The sequence below is a fragment of the Liolophura sinensis genome, chromosome 8 (genome assembly GCF_032854445.1).
Source record: "Liolophura sinensis isolate JHLJ2023 chromosome 8, CUHK_Ljap_v2, whole genome shotgun sequence".
Classification (NCBI taxonomy): Eukaryota; Metazoa; Mollusca; class Polyplacophora; order Chitonida; family Chitonidae; genus Liolophura; species Liolophura sinensis.
Genome location: NC_088302.1, coordinates 48,596,979 through 48,620,360, shown reverse-complemented (window position 1 = coordinate 48,620,360; position 23,382 = coordinate 48,596,979). Strand labels below are relative to the sequence as shown.

General features: G+C 38.3%; 1 protein-coding gene and 1 long non-coding RNA gene across 6 annotated transcripts; one reads left to right on the top strand and one right to left on the bottom strand.

Moving 5' to 3' along the window:
- Positions 1-2,676: 2,676 nt before the first annotated feature.
- On the bottom strand, positions 2,677-4,284 carry LOC135472150 (uncharacterized). 2 transcript variants are annotated; one of them, XR_010444504.1, is made up of 3 exons: positions 4,220-4,284; positions 3,299-3,423; positions 2,677-3,074 (listed from the first exon to the last, which is right to left on the bottom strand). It is a non-coding gene; the product is annotated as an uncharacterized LOC135472150 (long non-coding RNA). The 2 variants fall into 2 exon arrangements; XR_010444505.1 differs by lacking the exon at positions 4,220-4,284 and adding an exon at positions 3,885-3,947.
- A 983-nt stretch (positions 4,285-5,267) lies between these two features.
- LOC135472968 (uncharacterized) lies at positions 5,268-18,862 on the top strand. 4 transcript variants are annotated; one of them, XM_064752720.1, is made up of 4 exons: positions 5,268-5,571; positions 7,028-7,114; positions 16,025-16,117; positions 16,383-18,862. In XM_064752720.1, the coding sequence occupies exons 3-4, from the start codon at positions 16,060-16,062 to the stop codon at positions 17,993-17,995; spliced, it is 1,671 nt and encodes a 556-aa protein (XP_064608790.1). In that variant the 5' UTR covers positions 5,268-5,571; positions 7,028-7,114; positions 16,025-16,059; the 3' UTR covers positions 17,996-18,862. The 4 variants fall into 4 exon arrangements, with proteins under 4 accessions (XP_064608790.1, XP_064608786.1, XP_064608788.1 ...); XM_064752716.1 differs by having other exon boundaries at positions 16,380-18,862; XM_064752718.1 differs by having other exon boundaries at positions 5,268-5,866; positions 16,380-18,862.
- The last annotated feature ends 4,520 nt before the right edge of the window (positions 18,863-23,382 follow it).

The window sequence follows — 23,382 nt, the reverse complement described above, 5'->3', positions numbered from 1 at the left end:
ATCCCAAACAACTTGGTTACATGTATGTCATGAAATTTCAAAGCTATGCAGGAAATTCTTGTATTTCCCAACATTTAAGACAAAAGTATTTCCATGTAGATTTTTTTTTCCTCTTCATCCATAATAGTTACCACTGAACATACATCGTTGTCATCTTCCTCGGAGACTTTTGACTACCTTCAGATCGGCCCCATGTACATTTTTGACTTAGAAAAATTGTCACACTTATATGAGTCACTGAATCAGTCTTCCTCATTAGATCATTGACAACTCATATGGGTTCTAAAGTCATAGGACCCACTATACTGCTCCTCCTTTGATTCACATCGGCAAACCACCACTTTTCTAACCTTCTTAAAGTTCTTAAAAGCGTCAAGGTTTGCGAACTTAAACTGTCCGGTTAACCACTAACAATTTATTCTTGAACGTTAAAAACAACGAGTTGTCTTCCTGAGTGTATACAATCCCCATGTCATTAAGAACATTCCGCCGCAGCTAACGAGGACAAGCCCCAGTCCATAGGTAACATACTGACACTTAACGTTTCTACCTGCTTAACATCAATCAAATGTAACGAGGCCACCGACTATACCACGGTAAACAAAGTGCTCGCATTAAGCGGCCATTCTGGAGTCTAGTCTCATTTCCAGGACAAAGACAACATTTACTGGTCTTAGATTGCATCCTTGTTCTCGAGCTTTATGGGTTTTTTATACGGAAGATGGCCAAACCGCCTCAATTATGTGCTCAGAATGCTGAACGTGTCCAGTGTGAGAAAGACAAAGCATTATAGCCGATCTGTAAATATGGCAAAATAATATGGCAGCATTAAAAAAATACAAAAAAAACATTACAGTAGATGCAGAAAGCAGTTTCGTATTAAAACTTACTTCATGTGTTTTGTTTCCATTAAAGGCTAAAGCTTCTCTGATCATTTCCAACATGTTTTCCCTTTATTCATCCTTTTCATGTTGTCAGACGTCATATTCAAGAACACCTCAATTATCTTAACGTGATCATGCGCACTGGCGAATGAAACCAGTTGGATCATGTGATAAAACAACGCACGTTGTCATGCACGCAATAAATATCATACTCATACGTACACATCAGCAGCGGTGTGGTTCAATCACTTTGTAAGAATCAGAGAGTAGCCTCCCTTGTTTGGGAAGGCGCTAGAACATAATTATTCAACCGTAGACCTGCTGTAACAAAATAAGCATAGTTTTAGACATAGAAGCACCGCTTTATGACACAAAAGAAATTCAGACTCTCTTTGCCCGTGAAATTACCATAATGTGCTTCTGGTTTCAAGAAATACTACACCAAAGCGTCATGTCAGTGAACGGAAAATAATACAATATTGCCACACTATTTAATGAACTCAAAGATGAACATTCCAGGGATGATCAAATACTGACTTATAGCACACAGAGATGTTTATTTCGTGTTACTTTTATGCGTTTTAACGTTTTGTTGGTGATTACTCCACCACCCCACCCCCACCCCCACCCCCACCCCCGACATATGATATACACACATGTGAAATATCGGAATTTCCTCCAGTCAGAGAGGAGCTATTTTGTAGTTTACAAAACTTTTACATTTCTACCTTATCGTCGCACCGATAAGGCGCGACCTCATTCTTATACAGCTTTGCAATATCTAGGTCAGCTACTCAGCATGCACTTGACTGGTATAAAAATGGGAAGTAGAATTGCCTTTAAAAACACCTTCGTCTTAATGATCGTCACATCCTAGGTACTTTGTACGAAACAAGGTTTAGCGATATCGGGTTACGCAAATCGTGTTACCTCTATACGGCGGTTTTAACCCTTTAAACTGTAAATCGCCGCTTTCATGACCAACGAAAACAATAAATCATAAGTAAATCTAATGTTATATGTAGGTAAGTTTAATTTCAGTACTATGCAATTAGGCCTATTTAATATTTTCGGAAAATTACCTTGATATAGATGTAGATGCATGCCCTGAAATAATGCTTTGTTCAGCCTAAACACATATACGGTATATTATAAATGTAACTGCGTGCGCATCGCCCTTTTATCCGCTAATATTTGCTATCGTATTGGTAACAATCCTTGAGTATGAATTAAAAACTACAATCGAAACACAGGTACAAATACATTTTAATTGCCTGCTGATGTTGTTCTTGCTCTTTGTCAGTTCCTTATTCATAACCTTTCGCTAACACCGGCAAAACTTGCAAGAATGTGAATCATATACGTGCCACGTGAATTTCTAACCTATCATCAGATCCAAATGTGATGTTACACACGTGTCACGTGGAACGTGTTTCATGTGAATCTCATGTAAAATACATACCTGTAATGTATAGATATCACTTACGTGGCACGTATGTGTAATGTATGTGAACTGCTCGTGGAGTTCGAACATTTTACATTCACTCCCCATATACTTCATATTCATTCATTCATGCTTTTGATTGTAAACCATTGTTTGTACATACCATTAAATTATTTGTACCATATGTTTTCATCATTCAAAAAGAAATATTTTCTTGCAAAAGCAAGGCAGTGATTCATTCGAAATTATTCAAGCAAGGTAGTTTTATATCATCGGCCTGAGAACAACAAAGTAATATGCATCATTATATACTTATTACTAGATATTTCAGCTTGGTAACATGTGGACAGGAGCTTTTGAATTACCCGGATGATAAAGTAGACAGCAACACAAAGACTGCGGAGCACTAAAAACAACATGTAAAGTGATATAGAACAAGCTTTTCATCGATTTATATACTGTACAGATGCATTATGTGATAAGAACATGAAGCTTCAAGCAGTAGTAACATTCAAGAATTATATGCAACTAAAAGTAAGGAATTGAAACATTTGTGTATATGAAATTTTAGAACTGTAAAAATGCATCATTCGTTTGTCCTCTCTAACACGTCGTCTAGACAGCTTCCATTTTGGAGGTTCAAAACCAGTTCGAACTCCACAAATTTCCTAAAATCTTGTGAGAAATGGATGGTGTTGAGATGACTTGCTGGTCCATACAGTAACCTGGATGTGGTTCGGGGCTCTCTGAATAATAAAAAAGACTCTAGTCACTATATTTTTGATGAAAATGCCCTTTTCCGAACGTAATAAGAATAAATGACTGAGTTCTCTTACACGGTGAAAAGCTGCAGCATGGAGAACCTTGTCCTCCAATTAACTGTGTTATATATTTCTTCTGGGAAGAGCATTTGATTCTATTCTGATTCTAGCCTGTCTTCACATGTTAGAAAGCCTATACATACACTCACCAGCTGAATGGTGTAGCAGTCATATCCTTCAAAAAAAAAATACATTTTTGGCTGGCTCCAACATAACCCCCCAAATTAAAGCTCCGAGCGCCAGGTTTAGGATTACTTCTTGAAGATGAAGTCACCTGAGGATAAAAGATAAATAGGCCTCCCATTTGGTGGTATTTTACACATTTATATATGTAATATTTTTTCTCAGACGGATAAAGTCATCCTCTAGTGTTATATCATCAGAGTATTTAGAAACGTTGGTCATCAGAGAACCGCCTACTGTCGGGGGCAAAAAGTACATGTTAGCTTAAATGCGTGTACATGTAGGCCTAAATGCATGCGCATATAGAAATAAACGCTTGTACATGTAGGCCTAAATGCATGTACATGTGGGCCTAAATGCATGTACATGTGGGTCTAAATGCATGCACATGTAGGCCTAAAGGATCACAGCAAACGAAGCCTCCAACACAACACACATGTAGACAAATAAAAGTTAATAAATTATAATCACAGTATACATTCACTATGTTCAAAAAGGGGCCCAACTACATGTATAAAGTTGACAGGACAGATCAAGAGAAAGAAATCTTACTTTTTTAGAATTTTTAAGATCCACCCACTGAAAGTCGATCGTGTGTACATTGTAATTTAAGCGAGGTTCCGAGCAGCTGACTATTTAGCCTGGTTCTCTGGCGTATTCTGTGTACCTTGATTAGCGCCATCTGACGTCAGGAGTAGGGAATGAGCCAGCTGAGCCTGAAGCCCGTCGCCAGCTACAGTGGCGTCTTCGAACAGCGCGTACTTCCGCCGTGGGTTGTCCTCGGTGGAACCTGTAAAACATCTAGAGCTAGAGCGTGGAAATCCTTAACCAGGTTTAAAAACACTGACAAACTTTAGTTTTATATGATTAAAGAACAGTTTTCTTACCCCAAGTGAATAACTCGACATTTCACCAGGTCGCCGAAGTCCGCGTTCCTTGTTTACCTCACGGCGTACCGTCTGTAATGGAAGCAGTTCGGAAACGAGATATTTACCACAGAAATGCAACTTAAGTAACTTTAAGGCCATATATTCTTACAACATACAGAATTCCAGTTATTCATGCACAAGACTCAACATTTCTTGACATTGTTAGATTAATGTCTTGAGCTTAGCTTGAGCCTACATACACACAATGTATGCATATAAGCGGACTCATCTTCTTGTTATAAAACGGGCGAATCTCAACTTCGTAAAACCTGCCAGAGTTTTTCATCATCGGACGTGCACAGCCATGTTCAGAAATTCACAAAATCCAAATGCATTTTTTTTTATTTTATTTTTTCTCCGCCTCCCTGAAGTCGACACCAAAATTGGAAAGAAATTAGAACGGTAAATTCACATTTTTATTTCATTTTTTTTCTTGTTTTTCAAGACTTTCCCATCATGTAAACGAGTTTTCCTGAGGGAAACTTACTGAGATAATTCACTAATCAGATAGGCTCATTTTCATGTTTTATGACTATTTTCATACCTCCAACACTGAGAAACCTCAAAGGCTTGGTCATAACATGTGTATAATAAATTTAACCTAAATATAGGCCTACACTTATATATATGCTTTGGTATATAATATGTGAATTACAGGTGCATTATTCTGATGAAATCTTTATAGGCCTACATGTGCTACGTGTGTGAATTACACATGTATCACGTAGCCCTACACCGAAATGAACATGCGTTTACGTAAGTGAAATACATGTGTATCACATATGTGGTTATTTTCACACGTGTGACGGATGTAAAAGCCCACGCATGTAAAACTTGTGCGAATCACATACGTGACATGAAGCACGCATGTGTCACATGAGAATTTTTCGACATATGATTCACATAGATTGCAATTTTGTCAGTGTAGTCGACTAAAATATATCAGAAAAACGCTTCAGTTTTCTTTATAGTTAAGACAATTTTAAGATGATTGCAAATTAGAAAATTAAATTACAGTGACATTTTGACGTTATAACCTATGAGGTCATCAACTGATCATGTTAATACGGGACATTCGGTTTTTCTGATTGGGCTTTAACATTTCTTTTACCGGACAGGGAGGACATTTTTCTGTGAGCAGTAACTACTGATCTGCTTAATTCCGAAGCAAAGGTGACCCGACCATCAATAATTTGAACAACTTGTAAATCTTCAAACTTGAACTTTTGAAAAGTGTGTCAGGATATTGTCCTGCGCGGGGTTAAATAAGCATACAACTGAACTTTTCTCACCTGGGTTGCACATACAATGTAAGTGTGTTCATATATGTAGTTTTATGCAAACATCGTATAAATGGGTCAATGTAACCTAGGCTTATATTACATGCTTATATTAAACCTTAGAGAGAAGTATTAAGAGACATTACTTATTTCACTGAGGCAAACTAATATTTTCGAGGAAATTCACCATGGCTTATAGGGGCGCTAGTAAGTTTATATTTATAAAAATCTATAAGTAATGCCATTAGTATCATATACGTGCATAGGTTATATTGTGCTTTAGCAAATGGAGGTGCACGAAACGGAGGTGACTTTGCGTGGGAAGGTGAGCATACAAAGTTAAGGTTTTCTGGTATACTGCTGACGTGCAAGCAACAAACAGTTAGAATTATTAACCAGGCCTATCGTTTTGAACATATACATATATACCTGTAAAATCTGCAAATACTATAACACTGTTCTAGACGAATATTTACTAAATTCTGCTTTTGTAAATAAATAGTTTCGTTGTTCTTTTTTACTACGAATTAATTTGCGAAACTTTTTTGCCATGCTTTCTAAAGTTCATAGATATAATACTAGAAGTTGTAGTCAGAACAAATGTATAATTTTCCTTTCTACTCATGTAATTCCCCTCATGTAATTTTCATATGTATTAAAATATTCCCAGGTGAGGAATAATCGGCCTCCTGCTCTCAAAGCTGTAAATTCTATTTCTTTACTTCACAATGAAATTTTTCTTCCAAAAACAAAAATTGTTTAGCAGTCTTTCAGAATGAGGTGCACTTACTTACTGACTTCCCTGATTACTTCTATTCATGTTTTTTTCTCATGACAGTTTTCTTGACAGTTTTTACATTTAATTACCGTTTCACAAAAACTCTACAGGCTAAGCTCAGACGGCGAACTCATTTAGCTAGGGTCTGTGAGCTTTAAAAAATGCCTACAAAATCCTTTCAAAATCTAAAACAAAAAACTTTGGTCCATATTCAAATATTTTCTTTGAGAAACGGGCTAGGCAACATTGTTAGATCAACGAAGAAATAGGAAAGAAGTTCAGGGAAGAAGAAGTTGATAGTTCATTTATGGATGATCCAACGTTATAAAAAAAAAATTATTTTTTAGGCTATATATATGTAACCTAAAAGTTTTACCAGCATTTCAGAGTAAAAGACCACACAAAGTAGAAGATTTTATGGTTAATTTAAATAATTCAGGGGGAGAAGTAAAACTTGTGACAGTTGTTTTATAGCTTTTTAACATTTGCGATTCACTGATACCGAGATATTGCGACAATAAGGGATCACTGAATAAGGGATCCAGTAGTGTTTACCCAGGACACTTTCCTAAGTAAATATACAGCGGCACTTTTCTGATCGGGGTTGCAGTGATAGGTTACATAACTGAGTGATCAGATCAGAACCCGCAAGATTATACAGTATCAAAGCCTACAATTAGGGCAATGTCATTTGCATGCTTGTTGTAGAGGTGACAGAGAACTAAGATCCGTAAGGCATTTAATCCGATATTTCCAAATCTCTGGAAGTTGACCGCGGTGGATATAGGGGCAATGGTAAGTACATTTTTATAAATATCCTGTAAACTAACTATAATGATATTGGTAACATATGCTACTATGCGTATGGGAAATATTACGGTGTTGCAAATGCAGATAGACGAAGCGGAGGCAAGTTTACCTTAGAAAGGTAACACCACAACTGAATAAAAATGGCGGATACGTAGTTAAATGCATTGCTGTTGATAAGTGAATAAGTGGATATATATCACTGGTATGCTTATGTATCTGTTTGTTTTTATTCGTGCTAAATCCAAAAGGTATTCTCTCTAAACTGACACTACAACAGACGTGCAAACAACGAGCAGTTAGAATTATCAGCCAATCCCATCATCTTGAACATACATAACCTGGGCATGTATACTTAAAACTCTACAAATACTTACGCTGTTCCGTATGAATATTTACCCGCTCTTTTAAATAAATAGTTTCATTGTTTACCTTTACCATGTTTACAATTTTAATTTCCCAAAGATCCTTACCGTGCCTTCTCAAGTTCATTGATATTACGCTAGAAATTGATTATCTCGAGCAAATATGCTGACTAGAAAGAGCTTTCTGATATAACAACATCATTACTGTTAAACTCCACGCAATACCTGCTTAGATTTACCCAACACAAATATAACACTTATACATGTAATAATATGGCCTCGACATAAAATGATAGGAGCAATCACAAATCAATGGGTATGGAGTATACAGGTGCTGGAAATGACCTGCACTGTGGTAGCGATATCCGTCGTGCATGTTAATTGTTAGATAGGACAAACCTAACTCTGAATAGCTGGCTTAAAACTACTCAATTTGTCATCAACACGCAGTTTGTAATTATTATTTCAACAAGCCACGCCGAGAGTGGCTTTTTGTAATAAATTAATAACCGCTCACAGTGAACATCATAATAAACATCACACCTTATAATACATGATTGTATTATAACCTTGTTAAAATTTTCACAGATTGAGTTATTACAAATTGTGGTAAGGCCTCCAATATGTAACAAATATGTCCTTAAAGGAAGTTATCACCTTCATCTTCAAATGAAATTTTCAAACGCACATACCTCTTCTTGAAACCAATGAGTTACTACAAAAGCCACTTTGGAAATTGCAATTTATAATAATTTATTGCAAAAGGTCACTGTAGAAATTGCAATTTGTTACAAACTACAAACTGTTTTCGAAAGAGCGCGATAGTTGGGTAAGAGCTCCAATTTTAAAAGTAGAGAAAATATTGCAGGTATTTTCTTGCTAAGTAGGGAAAAATTTTGATAGATAGCTGCATTTACAACATTTGTATAAATCTGCTCATACACCGTGCCTTTCTACCAGTTTCTGCAATTTTACTAAAATCGTCCTGTTCTCGACAAGAAAAGTTGAAGACGAAAAGGACTAGATATGAAATCGTCAGACTTTACTGCAGCAATAAGGTTTAATTTTTTATGCAGAAAAAGCGAGAAAAACTTACTTGAATATGAAATGCAGTTATTGAAGAAAATGTGTGTGAAAAATTGGAGTGATGTGATTTATACTTTTTCTTACACTTATCAAAACACAAAAGTAGAGTCAAAAGGAGATTTTGCTATTTTAGGGCGTTTTCCTGTGGGAATTCCCTTCATAATAACAATAATTATGAGAACGTAAACCAAAATCATTCTCCCATATTTGGTGTCTAGTTAAGAAGTAGTAAGCTATAACGATGTATCGTGCTGGTTTATGCAATCAAAGGAATTTTACAAGCACAATAATATTTCATGGCTTCTAAAGCACTGTCAAGATTGGTCCAGTGGTAACATGCGTGCATGGAAAGCACTGTGTCGAATAGCATACGGTGTTTGATTCCTATAATTGCATAATGTTTTAGTGCTAAAAAAAGTTAGGTAATGGAGGGGGTGTAATACTATTGTAAGTCTATACAGATTATATAAAGTATTCTTCCAATGAAAGCTCAACCCTATTTATTTCAGCTGACAGTATATCGTACACTGAGAAAGGGGGCAAATGTCGGTTAAAGACACTGTTATATATTTGCGGTATAATTCGAAAGACAAAACTTGTTTCAAATACAAATATTAGATGGAAAAGGATATTATCCTATGCATTTAACAGCATACAGTATGGTTAGCAAAGAATATTTTAGGTTTGCCTGTTTTTCCTGTTACAGAACAACTTCAACCGTATAATGGCGTCATTTCGAAACGATCTGTCACTGTGAGCAGGTTGACAATCGATTTCCCATCTAGTTGCAAAGGGTCTTTTAAAAATCTGGTGACGCCCAATCCCCCATTCGTTTATGTGCTCTTCTTATAAAAGTTTACCCGGACATTGTGAAACGTTTAGTTACAAAGCATATATCACGCAAACTTTGTCAAGTGGGTAAACTAATTAGACAAATGTACAATAGTCACAGAAATATAAATTAGTGCCTCGCGGAAAGTAGCAAACACTTTAATTCACCTGACTGCTGTCAGTTAAGTAATAGCTTCTTGAGTACTGCGTTAAAAATCAACCGAATGAATAAGTAGACATTTATATTAACGTTTTCTACTCCTACAGAAGCCAATAAAATGTACCCCTCTTTTAATAGATTTTCGTGGTTGAATCACGTGTCTGAGGCTTGCAAATTAAAATTGGCCAGGGATATACTGTCGACCACAACTTTGTGTTTTGAAGTAACAGTATTTCTGCCAAACTAGCAAAAAATAGATCCTTGCTCACACTAGGAAATATTGAATCCCCTTATTTTGATGGCGTAAATTAGAAGGGCTTGGTTTAGTTCGCCCTTTCCGTAAGTGAAAATGCAAAACGGCTATTGCCGGCACATAGGCATACTAAGTCCCGAGGTGACAAGCGCAAGTTTGCTCCCCCTATTAGGAATCAAACGTCAGATCTGCTTATCAACGTGTAAAGCAAGCGGCCATGAATTCAGTGAACGCACGAATGGTTGTAAAACTCAGTTTATCTTTTTACAACTACATGTACACAGGGTGATGAGGAACCTACCCAAATCGGTACTCTAACTTAATGATTAGATTTATGCGTTAAATATGAAACACTGTGGCCTTTTACCGTAACAATAGTGTTCGGTCGTGCGAAATAAATAACTATTCAGATTGACTTATACCTTATTGTGCCAGCATTCTTTTTCGGATGGGTCACCAATTTTGCATATTACGTTTTTCTCATTTATTATGTCACCAAAATAGCTGTCAATCCATGCAAATTTTGAACCAGAATTCCGCGTTCAAGATGACTGTGTGACAGGGTATAGGTTTTAGCCTAGAGGTGATCTCACAGTCGATGTACGGATGTGTGGTGTTCCAATATAGTAGATAAGTCCACTGTTATTGATATTACAAGCTGCAGAACTTATCTGTATAGGGATAGTCAGTAATAAGATATGTCACTATGTACAAAACTGAAACTACTCTGTGGGAGTCACGCAGACCCAAAATTACCAGTATAGTGCCAACGGTTTAACACCATCTTTTACTTCAGAATTATACATACCAGTTACGCCAACTAATACGTGGCTTTAGCTAAGCACCCTTATTGGTTGCTATATATTTACACACTTACACAAACAAGTGATATAAATGTTATAACGTTTTGTCAGCATTTATCGACTTGCGATTCACAACTGAACTTGATATTGTTTACCTTAAGATGTAGAATAAAGATAATAAAAGTGTGCAATTTCAAAACTAACACGTAAAATAAACCAGTTATCGTTCGTGCAGATATATTTATATATCTTAAGATGTATAGCTTAGATACAATCAAACGCACTTGCAATAAAACACTAAGCCAGCACAATATGGAAGTGGTTGGATACGCAAGACCTGAGCGACAGGCCGTAAGCACAATACATTATATACCAGACCTAGCAATCAACCAATATTACCCCGTTTGCCATTTCACTAACAAATAAAGGTGACATACCACCCCACGTCTACGCCGGGCAGCCATCGCGGAAGTTACTATTTTGTGGCCTCTCAGGCAGGGTTGTCTGATAAGATCCCAATAGGACACATAACTCGCCACGTAGAGGCGTACAAACCCACTCTCTCGCTCATAATACCTCTGCAGCATAATATCAGAGCACTGCGTACATTGTGTTATATTGTGGTATCACAAGCAGAATAACAGGCCCCGTTCACAGTGCTGCTCATATGTCATGTATGCAGGACAGACATACACACCAAAATCCTGTACCCATCACGGTAAAATCATAAAATCTTCTAACTTTGAATGTCTTTCCCCGAGCGTAATGTGTTATTATCTCATGTTAAACCACTCTTTCGCCTAATTCTAAACACCTGACACTTAATTTGCTTACTATCTCGCTCAACCGCATACAAATAATTAGTGCCTGTGCTATACCACAGCATTGATCTAAGGACAAGACATTTGTTGTATTATATGATTAAAGACGTACAGCAAAGACAGCAAAACCAGAGGAGCGACGACAGTGTGAAAAAAGTACAGCACAGAGAGTTAAACTAGAGCAGTGACGATTGTGGTGTTGCTGGCAAATGGTCACACGTACCCAATATAGCCTCTTGTCAATTTATTTCAGTTCAGATTTTATTTTTAACTCTTCATGTAAATGCTTACATAGTAGCAATGTACACGCCTCATGTAGCACCATGGTTTAAGCAGAATTAGGTAAAGAATAAAAATGCAGTAAAGTTTATTGCAGTTGAATAGACGTCACGGATCTGAAATTGGCCAAAATGCTGCATTAAAGAATATATAGTATATAGTAAAACCTGTACACAATCTCTGTTTCATAGGGGGTTAGGGGGCCGTATCTCCATCGTGGTGAATTAGATCCCTAGGATGGATATATGAAGAGTTACAATTAAAGCTTAACTCAGATACATTCTATTATCGACAACATATATACCATATACCACAACATTGTACATGATTTGAACGCAAATTTCACTCAGTCGCCCAGAACATTAATTGCGTCTTTCAAACATCAATGGAAACTAATAACGGCTTCTCTTTGCATGATTCCATCCCAATTTACCACATTAAATACTTTCTTAGTCCCTGTGGTTTGTGGTAAACGTCTTTTGGGGGATTATCCTTGGGAAAATTGACCTGGAGCGTCCATATTGGTTGACTGTATGGCGCATAGATGAAACTTGTCATGGTAAACAAAGAATTTGATGTATATGTAACAGAAAATTAACGCAGAAGCAAGAACATTTTACACAAAATGGATGACCAGTGATGATGCCAAAATAAAGTGCTGAAATACTGAGGCAAGATGAGCTGTTTGCTTACACTACTTGTGCATTACGTAAAACTATTCAGTGGAACACTGCTTCTTTCTGAATTTTGTTAAACTGATAAGGAGTGACACACAGACTTGTTGAGGTTTCTGAACTTCTAACGCGAGCATAAGCTCGAAACGTTCCAAGTGGACATGGACTGAAGAATTTAACATGGTGTAATAGGGTATTGAGTTTGTACCCACAGAATAACGTGTTATAAGTAGTAAACCTATGCCAGAACGCTTGAGTGAAAATACAATACATCCTCGCTACAAAGCATTTTGAGAGTTATCTCCCCTATTATGCACCACTCCAATACTCTGAAAAACTAAACCTGTTAATTCGACCACTGATCGGAATAGCAGAACCTGAAATAGTTTGTGTGCGCAAGTAGTGGAATAAACGACAGTAATGTAATAGTTAGTACACTATGAATTGCACTTGCAATCCGTAATGTAACATTATTTATTTATTTACTTATTTATTTATTTGAATGGTGTTTTACGCTGTATTAAAAAATATTACACTTATACGACGGTAGCCAGCATTATGGTGGAAGGAAACCGGGTAGAATCCGCAGGTTCTTCCCACGTGCGGCCGGACGTTAGATTATAATTTTATTGGAAGAATGTGCTTCCCATTGTGTAACATTGTTACATACTGGGTGGTACTTGCTACCTATACTATCCAAAAAAAGAAACGCATAGGTGTTTTTTTTTTTTTTAAATGAAATAAATACATTTTGTCTTCATTTCATGAGCAAAATGTGTTTTAATATTGTTAATAGTCACAGTTAGCACACATTTTATTCCTCAAAACATTTCTTGGTTGAAAATGTTGAGTTTGGAGGCCGTTTTTGGAAGAAGTAAAAAATACAGCACCACACTGCATCACGTGCAGTCTTACACGCCGAACTTACGCATGGAAAGCATACAGTGTGTGACTATAAAACCGCAACTTCGGGCCGGAAATCGGCGTCTTTCAAGTGGTGTTTTCAAGCTGATTCAACATGCCACGCCTTGACACTGTCACAAGAAATATTGCCATTGGAAGACTTCAAGCTGGAGAGTCCCAATCGTCCATTTCTAGGCGTCTACACGTCAGCCAGAGCACGATTTCACGGCTTGCTGTCCGCTACAACAATACTGGGACAACAAATGACCGTCGGCGTTCAGGTCGACCACGTGTCACTACAGCAGCCCAAGATCGCTACATAAGGGTCCTCCATTTGCGTGACCGTTGTGCTACAGCTGAAAGCACAGCAGCCAGCATACCGGGACTGAGGAGGATATCAGGTCAGACAGTGCGGAACAGGCTGAGGGAACATGGACTGAGAGCCAGGAGGCCCTATGTTGGGATCGTGCTGCGTCCTCACCATCACGCCAATCGCCTCCGATGGTGTAACAACGTGACTGCATGGAATCTACGCAACTGGCGACGCATTTGGTTCAGTGATGAGTCCAGATTCCTATTGCAGAGACGTGATGGTAGAAACCGGGTTTACAGACGTGCTCACGAACGTTATGCCCCTAACTGCGTACGCCAAGTGGACAGATTTGGTGGAGGGAGTGTGATGATGTGGGCAGCAATATCGTATACTGGTCGTACAAATCTTGTCCACGTTCAGGGAAATCTTACGGCCGTACGCTACCGAGACACCATCCTGCAGCCACACCTCTTACCTGTCATTGACGTTCAGCGGGAGTTGTTCCAGCAGGACAACGCCAGACCGCATACGGCACGTGTCACAAGGGACTTCCTCGCCGAAAACAATGTAAATGTGCTACCCTGGCCGTCCCGTTCCCCGGATCTTAACCCAATTGAGCATCTGTGGGATGAACTTGATCGACGTCTACGCCAACGTCAACCTCAACCCCAAACGCTTCAAGAGCAAGTTGCATGTTTGCAGGAGGAGTGGCAGAACATTCCCCAGGCCTCTATCCAGCGTCTCATCCAGTCCATGACAAGGCGTGTCAGAACTGTTATTCGTGCCCGTGGTGGTCACAACAGATACTGACATTCCACTCAAGTTGGAGACTCATTGTGAGTGTCTTACCTCAAGTTGATGGCCTTGTTGTCTAGATATGGACCCTTCCTTAATCTGTGTAAAAAAATATTTGCAGAATAGCAATTCTTATTTAGTTATGCATAATTGAAAAGACTGCATCACCTCCGCAAAAAACAGGGTTATGCGTTTCTTTTTTTGGATAGTATATAATGCAATAATAATTACATTGTGCTAACTATCTCAAATTTGCGTTTGCCTCGCTCCAATGATCTCACCTTGAACGCCCGCTAGAAAACATTTTTAAGCAAAAGCAACTGGCGTTTTTCGTATAAACCTTTATTCTCATTACCATTACGTAGATCTGAAATCTTTGCAAAAATAATAAACTAGTCAGGACTTGTTGAGCAATTTCAAACTTCAAGACCTTACAAACAAACCAGGGATAGGCCCCATGGATGCCGGTAATAAGATAGATGAATCTTCTATTATTCATGTGTTAAAACATATGTTTGGGTGGGGTGGGGTAGGGGGGGGGGGCGTAAATCACAGTCCTTCGCCAGGTAACAGAAAAAAAAAACTTCAGGGGTAAAAAAAAAATTCAGAGTTTATGACTTACTTTGACAACAACACGTTAGATGAATGAGCCAGCGAGGGTCAGGTCTACAACAAATGTAATATCATGTCGCGCCAACGGCAAATTACGCCTTGAACAGGCACTTACTTATCTGTTAACAGAATTCTATTTGCAAAAATATATTACTGTAAAGTAAAGAAATTTTGCAACTTAACTGGATCAAAATGGGTACGTACTACCAAGACTGTAATACAGCATAATTATCACACTGCTGGTATCATCTCCTATCCATGATATAATACTGTTAAATTGGCCGTCTACGTGTTATTATTACATACAATAACAAAACAATTGAAATAAGAAAACCTTGTATTGTTTTGTGCAACACAGAGGTATACAGAGTTCAACATATCCCATCACTTTACGTTTATTGCTGATGCCATATGTTTTGGCCGTTAATATTTTAGAACCCTACACTCTGATTATTTTTTTCTCTTTTTTAAGTTTTCTTTGATTTACAACATGTTCCACTTCTGACGGACTGACTGCAAAAACTTCACAGGTTAACTGGTAATTCAAACCTATTAGAAAACCCCTTTATCAAACATTCTGCATTCTCTTTTTGGAGGTAAGTTACTAATATACATGTATCCTTCGTAAATCTGGTTTACCTGGAGGTCTAGCCAGCTCAGATGGGCTGCTCACCTGTCATCTGCTCACCTATGAGCTGCCGACTAAAACTTTAACCGGGCTTCGAATTCAATCTCGTATTGCCTGGTAGACATGATGCTCCTGGTGTTCCACACATTCCACAAGTGTGAGCAAACCTACAGGTTTCATAACTGCGCCTGGCCCCGCGCCTTGGAAACACTTGTTTTTTTGTTTTTTCTACTTTTCGTATCAACAAACACCAGGAACCACTTACAAGCTGTAACAGAACTGTGTTTAACACTGATTTTTAGTGTGTATGTAGTGTTTACCTAAATTTCTATTTATTTTGATATGTCGTTGCCTTTATTCTTTACCTTTATTCAGCTCCAGGCTCGTCTGGATGTAATAACGCTTGAACAATGAAGTGTAAACCCTATAAGCCATCGTGTTGCACCTGTTTTTTTCTTTACGCCACAGGTAAGAAGATTTAAGTTCAATACCACCAACCCAACTTATTTTTCTGATCTGATTGATGGATTGTGTTTAACGCTGTTCAAATTAATATTTCATATTTTAATTTGGTTAGCCTAGTCAACCATTAAGCCTATAATAAACTCACATTTTGAGTGTGCCTATTATGTTGACAGTGTTTGTCCTAACTTAAACAACCGAAACTTTAAGAAAAGGTCTTTCAATTGTTGTACATTACACATAATTTTATAACTGTTCTTTTGCCCAGCAGGCATTTGCATTTACATATGGTCATACCTATCATTACGTCAGACAACAACAGTGACGCGACCAGCAGTAATCTCTCATCTGGCCAAGATTATACGCAGAGTTAATCTCAATTCAACACTCGGTGTTCCTGATTATACGGAAACCTATCAGCTAAATTTCAAAAACATCATTAAAACCAGTGCTATCCCATTTCAAAGTGTCAGCATCGCAGATCAAATAAATGTGTCTACTGTTGAGGGGAGATCATCAGATGCAACCAAAACAACATTGAAGGGTACATTCACAACGACAGAACGCAGGAAAGGTACAAGCACCGGTTTAGCCACTCTGGGTATGCAAGAACCGTTAGAGATCACTGAAAACTTTACAAACTTGAGCAAATCTATTTTATTGAAGCCCAGCACAAGGCAGAATTTGAAGTCGACTGAAAAACAACAATTATCTCTCACCTCTTTGAAAGCCTTTGGCGTTTCAGCAACGGTAAAGGTAGACAATTACAGTCACACTGTTTCTGATACGGATAAACCTGGAATTAACTCCGTAGCTGCTGTCTCTGCTAGCAGTATTACTTTATCTGTGAAAAATGTTTCCAATATAGACGTCTCAACTTCCACGGTATCTTCTATTAACAACACAAAATCCCCAAGAACAGAATCGGTGTCAAACGGAGAATTTGGTAATCACTCAGACTCGACCGTTGGGATAATTGGTACCACAGTCACTGCTGACACTAGCAAAATACCCACGGAAATTGCTCCAACTACAGCCGCCTTGCCTTCCGCCGTTTCCTTGGATGACAGCAAGGGAGAATCAACAGAGCTAGGAAGTTCGTCAAAGGGACAAGAAGGCAAATATCCAGATATGGACTTCAAGACAATCACCAGTACTACAGTCCCCGCGAATACCAACCCCATAGCCACTGACGATATTCTCACTACAACCGCCTCAGCTTTCACGGTGTCCTCAAATGTGAGAACAGATGTGTCACCGACGAGAGATATGACAATCAGACGTTCAGACAACAGATTAACAACCACCCGTAATGACAATGTTATTTCTCACAAGAATGTGTCAAACACACACCAAGTTTACCTCTGCGTGAATCCCAGCGGTCGTTTAGGCAATCTTATGTTTCAATTCGCCTCCTTGGTCGGAACCGCGCGACTTCACAATATGACACCGGCCATTTCTGAAGGCAACCCCTTGAAGAGGATATTTAATATGAGCATCACTGAACTGAACAGCACAATCGCCTCTGCTTTTCCGCGTGTTGGAGACAAAAAGACATGCGCTTTTGATCCCATAAGTGCTGATTTCAGTTCAAACTTGACACTGTCAGGGTTTTTCCAGTCATGGCGATATTTCTCAAACGTCTCCTCGGAACTTCGGGAACAGTTCACATTCAAGGTAGATATTGTTAAGCGTGCTAGATCAGCACTAGAAGCCTCGTTATATTCACAACATCGTAATTTCTCTCTGGAGAAACACGACATTTGTAGGTGTTCACGTCAGACGTGGGGATATTCTAGAATCTGGAAAAATAAAATTTGGCTATGCTGTTGGAAGCAAATATTATCTTTTCCAGGCTATAAATTACTTTATAAACAGATATGATTCTGTAATGTTTATTGTCTGCTCTAATGATATAAAATGGGCAAAGGAAACTATACCTTGTCAATATGCAACATTTATCACCGGCCAGGAGGCTGAAGTAGACATGGCGATACTGTCGTTGTGTAACCACACCATTATGACCGTAGGTTCTTACGGCTGGTGGTCCGCCTGGCTGGCCGGAGGGACAACTATCTATCAGATACAGCAGACGATTCCGGGTACAGACCTGGATAAGAGGTTTAACCTGACCGATTATATGTTGCCGGACTGGATTGGCATGAATCAGACGTCTTCAGAAATGATTCCTCAAACACATGTAATGAATATCAGCACTAAAGTACCAATCATGAAGAACACGTTTAACGGTTCCGCCGAAAACTTAACTAGTTCTTAATTGGTTGGTTGTCATTTCACCTAGAGTAGATAATGTGACATTCTCAGAAACCTAATGCAGTTCACACGATTTAAGTCACCAGAGCATTATAATCTTCTGAAGAAACTATAGCCTATCCATGTGGAAATTCAAACTTTTATCACATAAATGCTTTATAACCTTGTGTCAACAGCGGCACAACCATTCCAATGTAAAGCTATTTTTAGTCTATGTTTAACAGTTAAACAAGCATACCAACCATACATGAATTAACTCATGCTGTAGACAGTGGAATCTCTTTCTATATATTCTATCTGTCTCTCAATCAAAATAAATCATAAAGTGTTCTCTTCCCTTGACAATATTTCTATATTTTTTTCTGATATCACTGGAAACAGTATTCAAATTATGTTTAAAGCTTACGAAAAAATATTTGATCTGCTTTATTTGATTGGCCTTTGACGAAGTACACAAGAATAAAAATGATTTGCTTATCTCCTACGTGTTCTTTGTTGTACCATTTCTGTAAAGTTTATGTATTTTTCTATTCTGTGTGTACCTGAAAAGGAAAACGTGAGTGTAACTCTCCTTTTCTTCAACATCGTTTATTTCCTTGTATAAGACTTACAAAGCGTGTGTCACTTTTGCGTTCTACAACAGTTAGCAGGAGGTACAATCTGTCCGACTTCCGTTAAAACATGTATGTAAAGCACGCTATGCATCTCAATACGACCGCTTCGGTTACCCAATGGGTAGAGCGTCGGAAGATATAGGGATCAAATCCGGGTCGGGTTTTAAAATGTTACTTGTTGCTAACCCGCTTGGCACTAAGAAATGGGAGATTTGCTCCGGTGTCAGTATAATATGACTGGGTTGAGTGTTATCTGTGGTGCTTTCGTTATGACCGCAAACGCGCGTATTGTCTCTAGTCTACTAAAAAAAATAATGACTTTACCTAGTCATATATTATCACCTTGTTGATTCGTAATGTACGCTTTGTGAAAGACTACGTGTCAGGTGATTTATTTATTTCATGTATATTTTACACCAATTAAGAATATTTCATATATATGCCGGCAGTCAGGGTTTTGGGTGAAAGTATCTCAGCAGAGCCAGAATAAAACCGCTACACCTCGTCAAGTACTTGACCAAGGCCCTGAACCCCGGATCACGAAGATATCTTGAACTTCAGTCAAAATTTTAATTATTAAAATTTTTATATTCCTTCCCGTTATTTTATCTGAAATTTGTTGAACAACAGCATACCCAAAAGTTACGTTGTCGAGCAGCATTTTGACCTTATTATATCAAAAATAATAATTTTGGAGTGATTTGAAATTTTGACTCTAAGATCGCTTCGTGATGCCGAGGCCAGACTGTCTTCTTAATTGTGTATCTATATATTTATCATTGGATTTCCAAGAACTGTTTTCATCTATTGAGAAGTCGGGCTTATAAAAGATGTTCTCATTTCTGCTGAGGAATTGTAAAGCATTCTCAATCGGTCCAGGCTTGTTCTAATATGTTTGTACAAGGAGAAAATCATGAACAAGTAAATCGGTGTCCCAATGCTATTTTATCGTGCTTGGGGAACTGTACCAGTGTCATACTGGTGGACTAAGCAACCCCAAGGTCTAGTCCGTTTTCAGTCTTTTCACGAGACTGTTAAATCCCAGTACAGCACTGAGAGTACTTCAGGGCAATTAGCATCTAATAAACAGACCTTATTCATAGCACAGTAGGTACAGGCCTTAATATGTATTGGTTGGTTGAATGTCCGCTTCGGGAGGTGTAGATCCAGGGTCAATCCTGGGTCGAGTCACATCTAAAACTTTAAAAGAGGAAGTTGTAACTTCCTCACTTGGCTTTCAGCATGAAGGGGATAATGCACTATAATGGCTCGGGCAGTGCGGCTTACTTGCCTTCGTTAAGGCGTCTCAGTTAAGCAGCACTAGATAAAAGAGCGGTGCAAAACCGCCCTGCGACAAGGAGACACATTCCTTCGTTGTCATGTGAATGAAAAATTGTTAAGTACGACGTCAAACATTTTGAGAGCAAACGAATATAGTATATGCTCTCAAAATGAAATGGTTTTTCTGGTTTTACTTCGCCTCGATCAATAAAAAATACTTTCAAAAAGCATGCCACAACATCTAACTAGTCTTTATTAGCCAAACTGTAGCAGTTGAACCTGCACATAAAAGCATGAGCATAATTTTGGAATGTTGTGTCAACTTAAACGCAGTAAAACTGTAGAAAGCATGTTTTTTTCCTCTTTGTCGTGATATTTTACACCTACTGTTTGCGATGAAACATTACAGATGGTAAGGTACAAACTGACAATAGTTCTAGGTTTTCAGTGTCACTTGTGATAGTCATGCAGTGTGGTGGTGGTGGTGGTGGCGGTGATGATGGTGGTGGCGTGTCTCTCACCATTGCGGTCTTTGTGAGTTCATGTTCAGCTCATGCAGGCTTCCTCTCCGGTCGCACGCTATCGGGGTTTCTCCCGGGCTGTGGCTGGTTTCCCTCCCGCCTCCTTCCCCCCACAAGCATAATGCTGGCCGCAATCGTGAACGTGGAATTTTCCTGAGTACATGTACGTCTTAAAACACCATTCAAATAGATAAATACATACATAAAAATAAATACATAAGTAAATAAATATTATGTTTCACTTTCTCGGATATCGTTTAAACCCTTTAGTAATACTCCAAAATAAAACTGAATCCAAACATACTATGATGCTTGTGCCACTTTCTGATAACAAAAATGCTCCGAATAATGTAAGAGGCTTTGTTTATTTATTTATTTATTTAACTGGCATCTTACACCGCACTCAAGAATATTTCACTCAAACGACAGTGTACAGCCTTATGGTGAGAGAAAACCGGGGAAATAAAACTGTTCAAGTATATGGGAAAATATCTCTTTGGTATCGTGATACCAAGAAATAATCAATCTTCTATACTCAATACACATACGTACAAATTAGCACCCAGTGTGTGAAAACAAAACGTAAGCTAGAGACAAGAAAGGACAAACACAAAAACTACTTTATATACTTTATAAATACTTTTGATTTTCTACCAGTTGTTGATTTATCCAAATTTGCCGTTCCCACATTATAATTAAGAATATCAACAGCATAATTTCGCTACCAAAGTCATAACTGCTACATAATGGAAATGGGTGTGCAACAGAAGTCCGCTCGCAGGCTAAAGTAAGTATTTCCCCATTATTCTGACATCACGTCCCTTCAGTAACCAATTCTATTACCGTCAAAACTGTGTTGTTTGTTTTCACATGAGTGGACACAGGATCCCTTTTGGATTATATTTAGAGGAGTACTTCATCAAGAAAAAAAGGTAAAAAAGCAATAGGTTCCTGATGCGAATGTGGGATGAGTGGAGATTCCCATATACGCTCAGATTCTCACAGATCCGCAGCTGGTATTTTCTGGGCTATACATGTACTAATTGTGCAAAGTGACATCCAGTGTAAGTCCATTAAGTGGCACAGCTTTAGTCTCAGCATGGGAGAAATATCCTCATTTGCGCCCACGATTGCACATTCACCCACAGGTGTCAGAATGCCATCGTGTTCAATGGATACCACGTGTTAAATGCCATAAAATGTGAGTGCTAACATCGCCACATCTTACGCAACGGGTAACTCGTTAGGACACGTTGAATTACTAGATTTTCTACATACTGGTATGTTGGAAAACGCATTATGACCAAAGGCACCAGCTATGGTGGCGTAGTTGATAGAGCGTCTTCCTCGTAAACGCTACATCTGGAGTTCATAGCAGAATCCATTCATATCTACGTTTTTTTCATCATTGGTAATCTTCGCACTACATCGCTTGACGCTCAGCTTAAGAGGAATGAATCAAGCACAGGTTAAACCGGAGTCGGCATAATGTGACTGAACAGTGCCTCGTGTCTGGTGTCTTCGGCATGTCGAGTCAGTGAGGCAGCGTTTTAAATATGTCGGAATCGAGTCTCGTATGAGACACCGTCGTGATATGGCCTAAATAATCCTGAAAGCGACCTTTAAAATCCAGTCAAAAAATAACATCATGTAGTTGCTGAACACATCATAGTATTAATTTGACAGAGTTAATCTAACATATATGCTTTCTATCGTGGCACGGCTCTGTAACAAACTCTCTTGAAGATCCATTACCCTTGAGGATAAATCTCGTGTTCCGAACTATTTGCAGCTGGCTTGACAACGGTTCTACGCCAGAGGGTGTGTTAGGTATCTACTGAAATGATTTGTTTTTTCCCACCCACACACATGAATAAGGCAGTTTCCTGATCGAACTCCTTCATCCTTTGAAGGCAGAAAAAGTCCAACTGTATCGTGTAATGTGTCAAAAATGTTAGCCAACCGTTTTGATCACCTACACTGTAACATGGGCGTATGAAAAAAGTGTCGTCAAATAATTTAGAATGGACTAATGATAGAGAAAATTGAGAAGCTGAGCGCTTGTGAATTTGAAGCCTCTAAAGAAAAGATGTGAGAGAGGTGATCACTTCGTCAATTTTTCGGCAAAGGTTGCATAACATGTTTCACCAGTCACATGACACAGAAGAAGTGTTTTCACCTTTGAAGACAAAAGATTTCCATCTCCAAACTCCCCTATTAAAACAGTTAGATTAGCCATGTTAAGTCCAGGTCACAAATGTTAGCCTGGAGGCGACAGATATGCAAAAACCAATCCCAGTGAGTTATTGAAACTCAACTAGGAGTTGAGATTATATCGGTTGAAAATTTGTTGTATAACACAGAAAAAGTTTTAATAACCGTAAATAATCCAGGACCACAGTCAATCATATCGAACCCTAAATGTTTAAATTATTTCTGCATAAAACTTTCTCAAATTATACCACGTGCAAAGATTTATAGTCAAACTCTTTTCAGAGAGCATATTGTAATATATATTCTAATATAAGTCCAAAAGGTAAGAATGTTCACTCAAGGTAAAGTAGTCCATGCCATGGTCACA

What these genes read in the sequence shown, in the direction of transcription:
- LOC135472968 (XM_064752716.1), top strand. Translation starts at nt 16,060, where the DNA reads ATGAAGTGTAAACCCTATAAGCCATCGTGTTGCACCTGTTTTTTTCTT. An exon ending in TTTTTTTCTTTACGCCACAG is followed by an intron (nt 16,118 to 16,379) that starts GTAAGAAGATTT and finishes TCTTTTGCCCAG; the next exon opens with CAGGCATTTGCATTTACATA.